Below are 16,302 nucleotides of genomic sequence, written 5' to 3' on the forward strand. Positions count from 1 at the left end.
AAAACCCACTATAAACAGAAATAGTTAGGGTTAGGGATCATAACCCTAACCCTAAAGAGATCCTAACCCTAAAGGGATTAGGGTTAGGATCCCTTTAGGGTTAGGATCCCTTTAGGGTTAGGATCCCTCTATCACCTTTATGGTGGGGGGTGGCATATCAGTGTTTTTTGTTTTTTTTTTTTTAATAAAAACACATGCGTTTTTAACGCAAACAAACGCATGTGCTTAAAAACGCATGCGTTTACATAGACATCAATAGGTTTTTTTGCTGCGAAAAAATGCATGTTTTGCGGCAAAAAAAAATGCCGCAAAAATTACTACATGTTGCATTTCTGCAACACAACGCATGCAGAGATAAAAACGCATGCGTTGCAAAAACACGTCAAAACGCATGCAAAAACGCATGCGTTTTAAATGTTAAATATGGGGGGGAAAAACGCATGCGTTTTTTACCGCAAAAAACGCAAAAAAACAAAACGCAAATGTGAAACCAGCCTTACAGATCCGCTATACAACACCCAAAAACCCTAAATCTGTTGACCATATTCTAATGATTAGAAGATTATGGTCGCCTTCTGAATCTTGCCCTGTTAATAAAAGGTAATTAAAAAAATTCGGAAAAAAAAAAATCAAACAAAAATTGAATAAAAAAAAAGGTTTTATGTGTTCTGCTTTATTCATACAGCGTGCACTCAATATACAACACAACAGAAGCCCTGGACATTTCATCTCCTCCTCTGATAACAGCAGGCCTAAAAGCTTCTTTCCTGCGCAGGAAACTAACCTATGGCCATAAATACCTGTGCTGAACTAATCAGCAGTAAATAGTTAGTTTTTTTTAATCTATAAAATATATGCAAACACACGAGTTATGTTCCTTTCAAAAAAACAAAATCCTGCAGTAATAAAGTCATATATACACACACACCACATATTCAAATGCAAGTAAATATAGAAGAGAGTTTGGAAGAAATTGTATATTTTAATTTTTTTAAGCCATGGAGTGATCATATATTACATAAAATGGATTAAAGATTATTTAGATTCATGTATCAACATGTCATAAAATACAAAAATGACCAAAATTTGTCTGTAAAAATAGTGGTGGAAATATGTGACATTTGTTCTTTTGGCCTGGCAGTCACAAGAATGTAACATTCAGTACTGTATGTACACCACAATAACTTTGCTCTAGCAAAGTTATTACAAAACTAAATGTCTAATAGTTCAGAAACATGTGATAGCTTTCACCAAGGTCAAAAACTTCAAAAATGCAAAATTGGCTTGTGAAACCAAAGTGTGTCTTGCAGCCATTTAATAGTCCTAAAGATAAAAACTCCAATCATTCTATTTTACAATATTAAAACCCTTATCAGTTATTGGCAGGCTTGGAAATATTTAGAATGTTAATAAACAAATCCCCAATTTAATTTTATCCTATGTAGCATCTTTTCAAAATTGGATTTTATTTTTTAAATGTTTCCTACTGAAATAATTTAGCTGGAACACAACGATAGGCACGTGCCCACTGACACCTATGTGGACTGACAGGTAACAACATGGCTGACCTTTTCTGGGGATGAAATATATATCTAACCTAATTAATAAATAAATGTAATTAGTCGCTTCAAAGTAGAAACTGCACTGTAACAGCGTCCAGAGAACGTATCGCATTTACAACATTGTGCACATAAACTGATATTTTTCATTTTATAATTTGACTTCATTTATGCTTTTGCCCTATTTGGAAAGCTGCATTCTTTTAAAGAAGAAAAAATAAAAATCAAAGACATTAGTGAAATTTTTTTAAAACTACAAAAAATTGTGATGAAAACATCTTGTCTATAGCACCACGAGAGTCAACGGGGAAAGGCAACTGTAGTCGTCCAATTCATCTATTAGTTAGAAGAGCCTTTTGGGAGCAGTAATGTATCAACATTAAAGAAGACAAATGTGATATCTATCAGTTTGGTAAAAAAAAAAAAAGACTGCATTGTCCCAGATTCTTTAAAGGGAACCTGTCACCTGAATTTGGTGGGACCGGTTTTGGGTCATATGGGCGGAGTAAGATTGCCTTGCGCAGGCGTGTACTACGGAGGACAGAGAATGAACTTCAATCCAATATTGCGGCCAGCATGCAGCCAGCGGGTAAGGAAAGGGTTTATCAAACACCCGAAAACTCCGCCCCTATGACCGAAAACCAGTCCCGCCAAATTCAGGTGACAGGTTCCCATTAAGTGAACCGTCATGTTGAAAACGTTTTCTGATCTTTAGGCAGGATATTATTATAAAGCAGATCAGATTGGACTTTGTGGGAAAAGTTTCCGTAACACTTACATTTTATTCACTGAATGCCTTGGTGTTTGTATGTATACGAGTCCAGTGGGTGGTCCCTACTCTGCGACGACAGTCTCCCCTGTAGGACTGTACATGTAGAGAGAACTGTTAAGCGCTCTTTGGACCGCCCACTGGACTAGTATGTACATACAAACACGAGGGATTTCAATAAAAAAAAATAAAAATCAAAAACATTAAACTGAAACTTTTCCTACAAACCTTAACATCATTCTACTCCTTTATACATGGCTGTCCACTGATCGGACTGCGTGTACGTGCCGTTCTCTTTAAATACAGCCTGTGAGCTGACCTGGAAATGTTTTTGATCCACTGTTACAAATTAGTTTTGTTCTATAATTTTATTTCTATACAGCACTTAAATACACTATAAATCATCCACGATGCGGTAGCGACTGATGGCAACTTCTGGTCACCTCTAGTTCAATAAAATGACGCACCGGATATACAGTATTTACATGCCAGTGCCCCCCACATGGGGGTCTACACTGCTCTGCATTCACTTTAAATAAAAAAGGACACTTCTGCTGTACTGCTTCCTGAAAAGAGAAAAACCTGTAAAACAATTTATTCCATTTACATCCTGAATTTAGCTCTTTAGCTATGGTTGTTCATTAGAAACTGCCTGTTCGACTACAAAGAAATCAAAAAGGAGGAGGCAGAGTCCCTGGTTTGCAACAGAAAAAAAATAAACATCAGAAGTATTAAAAATGTACAGTTCTTTGGTGGATACAGAGTCTGTGGGTGACTTTTAGCCCCCCACTTATGGCATCTTCACTGCTGGCATTAGAAAAGTGAAGGCTAGACCCGTATCATAAGAGGTTCCCAAGCCAGTTCAATTTTTTGTAATTCATAGTTTATTTCTCTGTAAGCGAGAGACGTAGAATCTCCGCCAGCTCAGCCTCTTCTTGGAGACGCATTTTTTCCTGTTCTTCTTGTTCCTTGGCAGAGAGTTCCATAGCAACTTGTAAGTCTTTGTCGAAGCTCTGAGAATGGCTGCTAAGACTGGAGTGGGCACTTTGAGAGTTGGCAAGAATGCTTTCCTGCAGAGCCCTGGTGGATATAAAAACATTTTTTTTTTACTTATATTTTTTGTAAATGTGAGCCTTTATCAACAGGCAAAATATAAGATACTGCACGTGTATACAAAACTGACGAGAATATATGTCCTCTCCAAGAGCTGGAACGGCGAGTACCAGGCCTATAACACAATCCTTTTGCATAAAAATGACTTTACGATATAAACTTATAGGCGATTGTTAGTTTACCTTTCATACTGAGCATCAAACACCTGATTTGTAGAAATACTTCCATTTGAAAAGCTTGGCGGCATTTGCTACAAGAACAAACACAGATTATTAATATATTTCATGAAGTAATGGTGTTTTAGAGAAACCAATGCTTACAAGTACAGTTGAGCAAAAGTCTGGTCCTCCATGGCAGCTAAAACAAGGCAGTCTTCACAAATCTTGACCATACTTCAAGGCTACGTTCCCACAATGAGCATTTAAGTTTTTGATGCTACAAATTTTCTGTACTTTACAGGCAAATTAGGTTACTTGCATTTTTCATCGACTGAGTGCTTTTTTTTTTTACATATGTTTTTATTGTGTTTTTGACTAATGACCTTTTTTAAATAAAGCTTCTGTGATTTTCATTCTTCTTGGTATGAACCTTGGAGAAAACATTATTGATATAGTCATGTGCGGATTACATGTGGTTTTAACCTGCAGATTTTCCGCATCTAATGCATTTCAATGGGGAAAATCGAAACATAAAACTCAACGTACTAGCAAGAGAAAAATCGACAGGTTGCAGAGATTAAAGACGCGCCGATGGTCGGTTTACACAGAGTAAAATAAAGCACAGAGTATAAGATTTCTGTAAATCCCATCTACTTTTCTGAAATTTAGTGAAGCAAAAATACACAGTATCAAAAGCTCACCTAAAACCGCATTGTGGGAACCTAAAGAAGCACTTCCATCAAAATTTGTATCCCCTTAATATACTGCAATCATATTATATAGACTGTGTACTTACAATTGCTCATTTGCCTTTCTACTCAGTTAATCATTGTCTTTTTCCATTAGGTTTATGACATCATGACAAACCTACTAGGCTCTATATAGAAACAGGAGGTCTCTTTTCACTACATGAGTCAGCATTACAACTACAATTCCACATCACTGCACAATCCCTGGCAGGAAGGGGGAGTGGAGCAGCTGGTTCAAGTGTTGAAGAGGGGAATGACTCTTGCAGGGATAAGTGACTACCTGTTTCTACATAGAGCTTAGTAGGATTCAGCTAATCACTTTTTAATTCATGTGATGTTATAAAGTGAATAGAAAAAAAAAGGAGAAGGATTAACTGGGTAGAAAGGCAAAAACAGGATTTTTGGTTGCTTACCGTAAAATCTGTTTCTCGGAGCCTTCATTGGGGGACACAGGAAACCATGGGTGTATGCTGCTGCCACTAGGAGGCTGACACTATGCAAATAAAAAAGTTAGCTCCTCCTCTGCAGTGTACACCCTACCGACAGGAAGTAGGATATTCAGTTAGTGAGAAAGCAGTAGGAGAAGCAACGTGTAAAAGAGAAAGAATAATAATAATATAATAATAATACTCTATATTCATCTAGCGCCAGCAAATTCTGCAGCGCTGTACAGATTAACAGTTTCAAACACTCAGAGTGTTCAAAGAACTCAAACGTTAACAGTATAACACAATAAACAGAGCTGTTCAACTTGGGAGGGTGCTGTGTCCCACAATGAAGGCTCCGAGAAACAGATTTTACAGTAAGCAACCAAAAATCCTGTTTTCTCTATCGCCTCATTGGGGGACACAGGAAACCATGGGACGTCCCAAAGCAGTCCCTGGGGCGGGAACAGCAGTCAACTCCAATCTAGGTCAGAGGAACTCACCACCGTCGCCTGCAAGGTCTTCCTACCTAAGCCGGCATACGCCTAAGCTAGGCATGGAAGATTCGCGAACATGTGGAGGACCGATCATCGGTCTGTAGATGTGCAAGGCAGAGGCCCTATATGTGCACGGCCGGGAGGCGCCCGCTGCCCGGGTAGAGTGCGTCTTAAAAACTGGAAAGAGGAGCACTGCTCTGACCTGGTAAATCTAAACATTGCTGACCGGATTTTGCGGGCATACGTCGATTTGGAGGCCGGAGGGCCTCTCTACGCCGAGCCCTATACTGAAAACGGGGCCTTAGCTGAGTAGACGTACCTCGCCCTGACCGGTAGTGTGATGAGAGAACGCTACAAAGGATGAGTCCGAGCAGGACGAAGGGAAGGGAATCAAGAATGATGAACAGAACCATGGAGAACCTCGGCAAGGTAAGGGCAGAGTACTGAACCTGTGATCCACAGAATGTACAAAACTGCTGCCACAGACTCTGGAAGTGGTTGAGAGCCTAAAAAGAAGGTATAAAACGAAAAAGTACTCGCCCCTCGCAAAAATGCAGGAGTGTCCGATGTCTTGAAGAAAAAAGGAAGACCTGGATAAAGGCTTCCATAAAATAAAGGAAAGCACACGCGGTCCAAGGAGGACCCTGTCCCTCCGATGACCCCCTTAATTATTGGTTCAAGTTGGAGACAAACTGACGGAAACCCTCGGAAGGCAAGCTGTGAGGGACTTCCTAGAGGATAAGTCCTGTCACGCCTTAAACAAAAAGATCCTTCGGAAGGGCACCCTATAGCTAGAGGTCCAAGCAGCACCTGCATCCGCGGGGACGGATACCATGTACTTCCTGCAGGAATAAATTAGTCCACAAGGACAGCGATTTTCTCCGATCGGACTCCATGAAGGGTGCCCTGATGGAGCAGCTTAGCCCATGCATCTATAAACCTTGCTGTCTAGGTGGAGACAAAGGTAGGGTACAATGTAGCGGCGGACACTTCAATGGTCGACCTTGCCATGGACTATTAGTCCGTCGTTGGTATCCTTGAGGGATGTTCTCTGTTGGAGAGGAGGACTGTATCGGTGGAAAAGCTGGAAACTGAAAGGTCCAGAGACGGAGAAGAGGTCCAGTTCGCAGTAAGCTCAGGAGAGAGGGAATATAGGAAAACCGAGACGCTTCCCTCTTTGGAACTGTTGAACTAAGGATTCCAAGAGAAAACCCAGAAAAGACCATTACATTGAAATGACAAGAAAAGACTTGAGAGTAGGGTACTGGGAACCTGCTAGAAAGCATGACAAGATGGGCATTGATAGGCACAATCGGACATGAGCAGTCAAGGGAGGAGAGTCCATGGAAAACCTGGAGTATGTCAATTCCATGGCAGGTTGGCCCTAGAAGGAGTACATAGGCCCCAGAAAAAAAAAAAAAACAAAACAAAACTTGACTGCCAAAAGGAAGATCCTTACCTACAACGACATGAGTGACCCTATCCGTCCCGGACCCTCTGGAACGGGGAGAGGATGGAAGTGTGTGGATCTACTTACGTAAGTATAAGATACACACAAACGAGGAGAACAGTGAAAGGGATACGAATCCTGCTGAAGGAAGGCACGTATTATCACAAAAACCCATCATTGGATCCAGGCGTATAGCAGACTTGTACACTGGACGATGCTTGCATGGAGTAAGATCCAATTCCTATCCGAGGTGGAAGAACCTGTTCCTGCCACAGTCGGAAATAAAATCCTGGAGCTGCTCGGGGTTGAATCCAGTGTCTGTAAGAAAAAAGAGTTAAGTACAGACACATAAATAGGAAGCTCTGTATTGAGGTAGTTCAAAGGCCCCTAGGATAGTGCCGTTAACAATCCTGGGTCAAGGTATTATATGGGCTTTGACTCCATAAAAGACATCCAGAACGTATAATACTGTAAATCCTATATGATAGGAGTAACGCACTGGATAGTGCAGATAGATCTAGGACAGCACTGTAAACTGACCTACTGGATAGTTGGTGGTAGGCCCGAATAACCGAATGGAGAGAAAAGGTCCCTGGGGAGCAACACGCAATTAAGGCCCAGTGCGTGGCTGAAGAAAAACTGCAACCAGTCGGTACCTGACACCGGCGAGTCCGACCTACCTGAAAGTGGACTGGCCACTTATGCTGCCACTGAGGTCCATCCTGTGGCACCGAGATCCGCCTTGAGGTACGTGGTAGATGTTCTGTTTAGCTGCTAATAGACCACAGACGTTATTGAACGTGAAGCACACAATAAAAGTTGCGCCTCTGACTCACCTGAATGCGGATTGTAACTGCGGCGGCACCCAACCAGAAGTGATAAATACCGGGCACCTCTCTCTGAGTGGTGACTAAAGGGGAGCCTAGGCAGATGCTGCAAAAGACCCTTAAGAGAGTGATAGAGGGCGTTTCTGACATACCTGACTCTAGATCAAAAGAGCAGGACCAATGCAGCAATCGATCTCGGGCACGTCTAATCCACTGGGACGACGGCAGGTATTGACAATGTGTCTGGAAGATGACATCTAAAACCTGGATAGCGGATAGCACTGCTGCAATCGACGGGAGGAGTAGGGGAGTGCACCTGACTTACCTGAATACAGTACAGAACGCTGGAACCACTGCGGTGGTTAATCCAAGACACGACTGATCCGTTTCAAATAACATACTCTACCTGGAAGGTGGTGCGTGTGAAACCTGGATGGCGGATAAAGTACTGCTGCGATCGGCTCCCGGTATCCTGCGACTATGGCAGATAGCGTACGGCTGCGATCGGCTCTCGGTATTCTGCGACTATGGCAGATAGAGTACTGCTGCGATTGGCTCAGTATCCTGCGACTATGGCAGAGGAAGTACTGCTGCGATCGGCTCCTGGTATCCTGCGACTATGGCAGATAGAGTACGGGAGAACCCTGGAGAAGGGTATAGGCGAGAGTTGATTCTGTGTTGCGGTCTAGGTCATGATACCTGACGGCCTTATGCAGAATAACAGCTTCCGTGTAGTAAGCCGCAGCACGGAGTCTGTCTTGAAGTATGTCCTGCCATGCTCATTCTCCTGAAGGTAGAATAGTAGGCTTGTCAACAGAGAGCCAAAACACTACTCTCTGTTGTGCACCTGAGTTCAAACCTTTGCGCCTGCGATCTGTGGTCAGATTCTTTATCCACTGAGCCACAGCAGACATTGCTGGGAAATACGGACTCTTAACCAGCTGGAAGTCAGGTCTGAACACTGCAGTCGTGCAGTGGGTAGGAGCAGCTCCTCTCTCTGCTTAGAGCAGTGTAATGGTTGCATCCGGAGGGGCTGCAGGAAGATGGAGGGCGGGTGCCTGTGAGCAGGAGAAATGGAAGCGTTTGATATGCCAGGGCTCTAGCATCGCTGTGTGTAGAGAAATAGCTGAGGCTCCCACCGTTGAAAATCAAGGCACAGGTCCGCAATAGCAGAAATCACAACAGCAGAGACTCCAAGGAGAAATGTGCAACTGAAACCTCTATGAAGAGAACGCCATATGGCAGGCTTTATAATGGTCCATCTCCCTGTGGAGGGTGAGGGGCGGACCGTGGCACAGATGACGGCAGCGTGGGGCATACTACCAAACCCCGCTGGTAACTGCACGGCTCTAGGGCACTTATTACACCAGAGACTGCACGGCTTTAGTACTACTATGCCAGTGACGGCTCTAGAGAGCTACTACGCCAATGATTGCGCGGCTCCAGAGGACTATTACACATTACGCCGGTGACTGCATGGGTCTAGAGTACTGATATACCATTGACTGCTTTAGAGTACTATTACGTATTACACCAGTGACTGCATTACGCCAGTGGCTGCACGGGTCTGCACGGTTATAGAATATAATTACACCAGTGACCGGCTTGCATGAAAGGAGGACGAGAACACCCTCCTATAGGATTAGGCATGGTAAGCATACCTACTAAGGAATGCCAGAAGGTTAGGGGAACAGGAGAGATGCAGAGAGGAGGGCCAAACAGCTAAGCAGCGCTACTCACAGCAGGTGTAGTATCCTGTAGTCTGCTCCAAGGTTGTTAACTGTGACAAGTATTAGGACACAGGTCCAGGGCACCAGCATGAAGATGGAGGCGGGAACCCGGCCGGTGCAGAACACACTGGTTGGAAAGGACCAGCACGTAGATCAAAAGGGGGAGGAGGGGGGGGCCTTGGCGCGAACAGCCACCGGGTCCGGAGGAGAACGCTCCCCAGCACAATAGCTGTGATCCCTGGCCGAATGGGGCGGCTGGGAGTAGTGGGCGGAGCTAGCCGCTCTGTATAGAAATGGGGACAGAGCAAACCGCCTGTAGTGGGAGCACCAAGATGGCGCCGGTGGGCGGAGAATGCGGGGAGAAGGTTGTCGGGCGGGAGAAAAGCCCGCCCGAACAAACCGGAAGTGGCAGAGTCGCGGCACCGGATGTAGGCCCCGGCCGAAGCCGGGACCTAAATTAGGGGCCGGCGCCGCCGGAAAAGAGAACCGCGGCGCCGGAGCAGTGAGCCGCAGGGACTAAGCAGCGCGGCAGCCTGCCAAGGCCGCCGCGCAGACACAGGACGCACTGCAGCCGCCGAGTAGTGTGGGCGCAGGGGAAGTGGCGCGGCAGCCTGTCAGGAAGACCTCGCGGCTGCCGAGCAGTGCGGCTGCAGGGAGAGCACTGCGGCCGCCGAAGGAGGAGACAGGTCCAGCATCCCTAGCCTTCTGCAGCTAGGAGGGAGCGTGGCCTGAAAGGCCGCCGTGCGAAGAGATTCTGCCCGTGTGGCTGGCACTGGGACCCCTCATAAAAATAAAGGTAAAAATCGTGCATTTCCAAAGGGACATCTTCTCCCCCACACTGCGAGTGATCTGGGAATGGGAGGGGAAAATACTCACCTAAACATCCCACGCAGTTACTAACCTGAGGGGAATGAGACGTCCATGGAGCCGATGATGGACGTCCTCGTCACCTCCAACCGACAGGCTCTGGTGGGCGAGTGGGTGGGGGACGGAGCCAGGACCGGACTTCTGAGCACGCTTGTGTGCTAGGCTCTTGGTCCTGGAGAGGGATCTATGAGGATACGGGGTGGCAGTACACGCCGTACACATAGTCCGCTTTGTGGGAGTACAGGTGTGACTGTTCACCCTGTATCCCTTCCGGAAAACCTGAAAGAAAACGACGCACATTGAGGTAGATAAGGGTCTAATGAAAGACCCGTGTCCACCTCCTACTGACACTAAGCTAAACTGAATATCCTACTTCCTGTCGGTAGGGTGTACACTGCAGAGGAGGAGCTAACTTTTTTATTTGCATAGTGTCAGCCTCCTAGTGGCAGCAGCATACACCCATGGTTTCCTGTGTCCCCCAATGAGGCGATAGAGGAATGAGCAATTGTAAGTACACAGTGCTATATAATGTGATGACTGCAAAATACCAAGAGGATAAAAACTTTGATGGGAGGGATTTTTTTTTTTTTTTAAACTTTCTCTTCCTGGTCCTTTTGCATCCGGCAAAATGGCAGTCAGCTGCCTTTTTACGTGAAGCAAATATGGTCAATTTGACTTTCTTTTTGTGTAATAGGAGGCAAACTCAATTCACCTAGAATCGATTTGCTCAATATTTCCACTGGATGAACATGTAAAGCTGACCTGATTTCCACTGGACTCTAGAAGACTCTGCTGAATAGCAAACTGCATGATTTCATCATCTTCATCACGAATATGAAGGCTCCTTCCATTTTCCTGAATATGGTAGGACGGTGGAATCACAAAGACAGATTGATCTACTTCAAATTTTGGAGCAGCAGTGGCTAAAAAGAAAGAAGAGTAGGAAAGATATATGAAGCAGGACCAAAATATCAGAAAAAGAAAATATAATGTACAGTATGTAGAAAGTTATCAGCTGTGAACCTTCATCTGGCGTTCCACTCGGAGTACTTGGAGAACTCTCTTCTGCCGTGGAGCAGGTGTTCACATTCCCGAATGTAATTCTTGCATTAAGCACATGAAATAATGGGATTTCTGAAGGAAGAAACAATGACTTTAAAAAGGAACCTGTCAAATCCAGAAACACCACACATATAGGAGCTATCTGCAGGTATATTTACCATTTTGGGATTCGACCGGTTCTTTGTAATCTACACAAGCATTTCACCACATAACATTGTAAATGGGACATTTATTGAACATACTCAGATTCCATACCAAATACACATAAATAGGGTTTTTCAAAACACTTATATTATTTCAGAAACAAGAGCTGCAAGTGAGCAGGAGCTCTAAAAAGGTACGGTAATCAGGGAGCAACAGGAATTGCTGTGCATTAGTGGTCTTAAATGTGGTCAACTGCCAGTGATGTACCAGCTTCTATAGACAAGCTACAGCCACTCAACGGAGATGGCAGCGCTGTTCTCATAACTGCTAAATACCCCGAATAGTGTGTTTCTATAGGATTATCAGACAAGCTCAACAGTTTATGGACAGTTTACCTCAAACATGGATTTTGCTGCCCTAAATTGCCATCGTAAATCTTCAGGACCAGAATTTTCCCCCCCTATTTTAGTGAATTCTAGATTAACCCCTTCCTGTATAAGGGCATGAAATAATGTCCTGAGAAAGGGTCTGCATGTGGAGGTGGAGATGATCGTACTATATTGCCCAGCCACGTACTACATTGCCCAGCCACGTACTACATTGCCCAGCCACGTACTACATTGCCCAGCCACGTACTACATTGCCCAGCCACGTACTACATTGCCCAGCCACGTACTATATTGCCCAGCGACGGAGTATACAGCACAGAGCCATGTAGTATACAGACTTAAAATAAAAAACAAACATATACTCACCCTCCGTTGAAGTCCTGGCCCTGCGTGCAGTGCACCCGGCAGCTTCCGGTCCCAGGGTTGGTATGGGCGCAGGACCTGTGATGACGTCGCGGTCACATGACCGTGACGTCATGGCAGGTCTTTCTCGCAGGCCCTGTGATGACGTCACGGTCACATGATCGTGACGTCATGGCAGGTCCTTATTGCATACCATCTTTGCCACCAGAACCTGCCGCTTGCATGGACTAGTCACCGTAGCGTCGCGAGGAGCGGGAAAGGCGCCGTAATGTGAGTATATGATGATTTTTTGTTATTTTTATTATTTTTAACATTAGATCTTTTTACGATTGAGGCTGCATAGGCAGCATCAATAGTAAAAAAAGTTGGTCACACAGGGTTAATAGCAGCGTTAATGGAGTGCGTTACACCGCGGCATAACGCGGTCCATTAGCGCTGCCATTAACAATGCGTGAGCTCTGACTGGAGGGGAGTATGGAGCGGCCATGTTGCCGCCGGACTGCGCCCGTTGCTGAATGGTCGTGGCAATGGTTGTGGGAGTTTTGCCTCGACCAATCAGCGACTTGGATTCCATGACAGAGGCCGCGACCAATGAATATCCGTGACAGACAGAAGGACAGACAGAAAGACGGAAGTGACCCTTAGACAATTATATAGTAGTCCCTGCAGGACCCGAAAAGACCCTGCGGTCACCTTGGATCCGGGGGTCTGCAGGCAGGAAGAACCTCAGAACAACGCAATCACATCGCATTGTTCTGAGGGTCCGAGTTAAGCACGCAGGGAGCCCCATCCCTGCGCGAAGCTCATCTATGCCACCGGAACGCTGCGATCTTGTTTGATCGCAGTGTTACAGGGGTTAAAGTGCCGGGAAGGGTCCGTGACCGCTCATGGCACTTACTACTGGGTGTCAGCTGTGATAAATCAGTTGACACCCGGCCGTGAGCGTGGCTGATCGCATGTTACGTACTGTTCAGTCCATGAGAATTAGGGCCCAGGTCACATGCACGGAATAGTACGCCCGATGGCAAAAGGGGTTAAAGGGTTGTCCGAATCTTAAAGAAAGGTTATAAATTACAGTGAAATATTGAAAGCAATAAAATCAGGCATATCCACGTTTTGATACCCATGGATCGAGCGCAGGCTGCTCTGGTGGTCTGCGTTATTGGACATGTCTCAAGTCACCTGACCACTGCAGGCAATCACAGGTCTCAGTGGTTAAGCAAAAAGAGAATGGGAAGTCATGGCTTTTGGTCCTGCTGCACAAGTAAAACGGCCCAAGTTGGATCCAAAGGATTACAGAAGGTGACCATAGTGAGTTTTGTTTCTTAAATTTCTGCCGTTTGTTCTACCTATAGAGAAATTTTGCAATCTATTTAACAACTGCAGCATCAGAACAGTGACAAATCCATTTTAAAATACTAATAATGGAAAGAGACTGGATATCTGGATGATAAATTGAACGCACAGATGACTGCCTATGTTGGATAACAATTGTACCAAACGCTCTGATGTTAGAAGTGGCATTTATGTGTTTTTAGAAGTGGAAACAGGAATATTTACACTTATCACCAACCTATAAATCTAGAAAATGGTGTAGAATTAGAGAAAAGTATATTAGGATGCAGAACTTTTCCTTATACAATGATTTCAGTTTACCAACATTACATGTAGTACATAAATTCGCACCTATTTTTACTGGAAAGCCAGGAGGGAATTGTAGTGTTATAAAGTCCCGCAGATGAGCAAAGTGAGAACTTGTCCTGGCCATTAGGTCAATGATGGGAGTGACTTGCTCAACTAGCGAGAGAGGGAAATCTTCGCACATCCATAGAGTGCCTTTAAATCTGTTAATAAAGTCACAGGTTTTATACTGAATATACTGAGAATCAATTTTATATACAGTCATGGCCAAAAGTGTTGGCACCCTTGAAAATTGTTCCAGGAAATCTTCCAATTATTGTTATACATGTCTTGATATACACGTTTATTTCCTTTGTGTGTATTGGAACTAAAGAAATAAAAAAACAAATTGGACAGTTTCACCAACCAAACCTCCCCCCCCCCCAAGATTGCCTCGTGCAGGCATGTACTACGGAGGACAGAGAATGAACTTCAATCCAATATTGCAGCCAGCATACAGCCAGCGGGTAAGGAAAGGGTGAATCAAACACCAGAAAACCCCGCCCCTATGGCTGAAAATTGTTCCCTCCAAATTCAGGTGACAGAGTCCCTTTAATCGCTTCCTATAGCAATCAACAAGCATCTCGCACCTTTCAATTGGAATTTGGGACCACTCATTTTTTCCCAAACTACCGTACTTCAGGTCTATCATATTTGAAGTGTGCCTTCACCCAACAGCAATTCGAGGATCTCTCCAAAGTGTTCAATGGGATTTAGATCCTAACTCATTGCTGGCCACTTCAGAACTCTCCAGCGCTTTGTTTCCATCCATTTCTGGGTGCTTCTTGAAATATGTTTGGGGTCATTGTCCTGCCGGAAGACCCATGCTGCAAACCCAACTTTTTGACACTGGGCACTACATGGCAACCCAAAATGTTCAGATTTCATGATGTCTTGCACATAGTCAAGGCACCCAATTCCAGAGGCAGCAAAACAATCCCTAAACATCTTTGAACCTCCAATATTTAACTGTTCTTTTCTTTGTGGGCCTCATTCCGTTTTCAGTAAAATTAGAATGATGCGCTTTACGAAAAAGCTCTATCTTGGTTTCATCTGTCCTCAAGACTCTTTCACAAAATGATTTGGACTTGGGTACACTTTGGCAAAAAGAGCAGTCTAGTTTTTTTTTTTTTAGGTCTGTCAGCAATGGGGTCCCTCTTTGTTCTCCTGCCATAGTGTTTCATTTCATTCAAATGTGGACGGATAGTTTGCGCTGACAATGATGCACCCTGAGCTTGCAGGACAGCTTGAAATTCTTTGGAACTTGATTACATTGGAAGATTTCATCAATTTGTCACATTCAGGGATATTAGCTACAGTGGAATGTAAACTTTTTGATTATGTTGTGCACTGTGGCCTAACAAACATCAAGATCTCTGGATATGGACTTGTAACAGATTTTTTTTATAATTTTTCAACAATTTTGATTCTCAAGTCCTCAGACAGTTCTCTTCTTTTTCTGTTCTCCATGGTTAGTGTGGCACACACTGACACACAATGCAAATATTGAGCCAACTTAGGGTACCGTCACACAGTGGCACTTTGATCGCTAGGACGGCACGATCTGTGATGTTCCAGCGATATCGTTACGATCTCGCTGTGTCTGACACGCTACTGCGATCAGGGACCCCGCTGAGAATCGTACGTCGTAGCAGATCGTTTGAAACTTTATTTCGTTGCTGGATCTCCCGCTGACATCGCTGAATCGGCGTGTGTGACGCCGATTCAGCGATGTATTCACTGGTAACCAGGGTAAACATCGGGTTACTAAGCGCAGGGCCGCGCTTAGTAACCCGATGTTTACCCTGGTTACCAGCGTAAATGTAAAAAAACAAACACTACATACTTACATTCCGCTGTCTGTCCTCCGGCGCTGTGCTTCTCTGCACTGGCTGTGAGCGCCGGCCAGCCGGAAAGCACAGCGGTGACGTCACCGCTCTGCTTTACGGCTGACCGGCGCTGACAGTGCAGAGGAAAGCACAGCGCCGGAGGACAGACAGCGGAATGTAAGTATGTAGTGTTTGTTTCTTTACGTTTACGCTGGTAACCAGGGTAAACATCGGGTTACTAAGCGCGGCCCCTGCGCTTAGTAACCCGATGTTTACCCTGGTTACCAGGGGACTTCGGGATCGTTGGTCGCTGGAGAGCTGTCTGTGTGACAGCTCTCCAGCGACCTAACAGCGACGCTGCAGCGATCGACATCGTTGTTGTATCTCTGCAGCGTCGTTTCAGTGTGACAATACCTTTAGTCTACTTTCACACATCAGTTTTTTGCAGTCAGGCACAATCCAGCGAAATCTGAAAAAATGGATCCGTCGCAGATTGTGAAAAACTGATGCGACAGATCAGACTAGCTTATCCAGCTAATTGGATTCCCAAAAAACTGGAGCATGCTCAGTTAAAAAAACAAAACAAACAAAAAAAAAAAAACAGAATCCATCACCGGATTCCGTCATTTGTTACTGTGTACATTTATTCCCAGACGCCGGAAAACCAATTTTTCGCGGGATCCGGCAAAAA

The 16,302-nt window shown here is 44.7% G+C and overlaps 1 protein-coding gene across 4 annotated transcripts in view; it reads right to left on the reverse strand.

Annotated features, from left to right (window-relative positions):
* Window positions 1-962: 962 nt before the first annotated feature.
* ANKRD13A (ankyrin repeat domain 13A) overlaps window positions 963-16,302 on the reverse strand; it is a 74,711-nt gene continuing 59,371 nt past the window's right edge. For 2 of the 4 annotated variants that reach the window (XR_011319445.1, XR_011319444.1), the window contains exons 12-17: window positions 13,789-13,946; window positions 11,168-11,278; window positions 10,907-11,067; window positions 3,624-3,691; window positions 2,244-3,408; window positions 963-2,018 (exon numbers count right to left, since the gene is read on the reverse strand). Coding sequence is in view for 2 of the 4 variants with exons in the window: in XM_069759244.1 (XP_069615345.1) it covers window positions 3,213-3,408; window positions 3,624-3,691; window positions 10,907-11,067; window positions 11,168-11,278; window positions 13,789-13,946 (694 nt within the window). In the remaining 2 variants the exon portion in view is untranslated. Of the gene's footprint in view, window positions 3,409-3,623; window positions 3,692-10,906; window positions 11,068-11,167; window positions 11,279-13,788; window positions 13,947-16,302 lie in introns of all 4 variants that reach the window. The other 2 variants (XM_069759244.1, XM_069759236.1) reach the window with 1 other exon arrangement.

Source organism: Ranitomeya imitator, chromosome 1 (genome assembly GCF_032444005.1).
Source record: "Ranitomeya imitator isolate aRanImi1 chromosome 1, aRanImi1.pri, whole genome shotgun sequence".
Classification (NCBI taxonomy): Eukaryota; Metazoa; Chordata; class Amphibia; order Anura; family Dendrobatidae; genus Ranitomeya; species Ranitomeya imitator.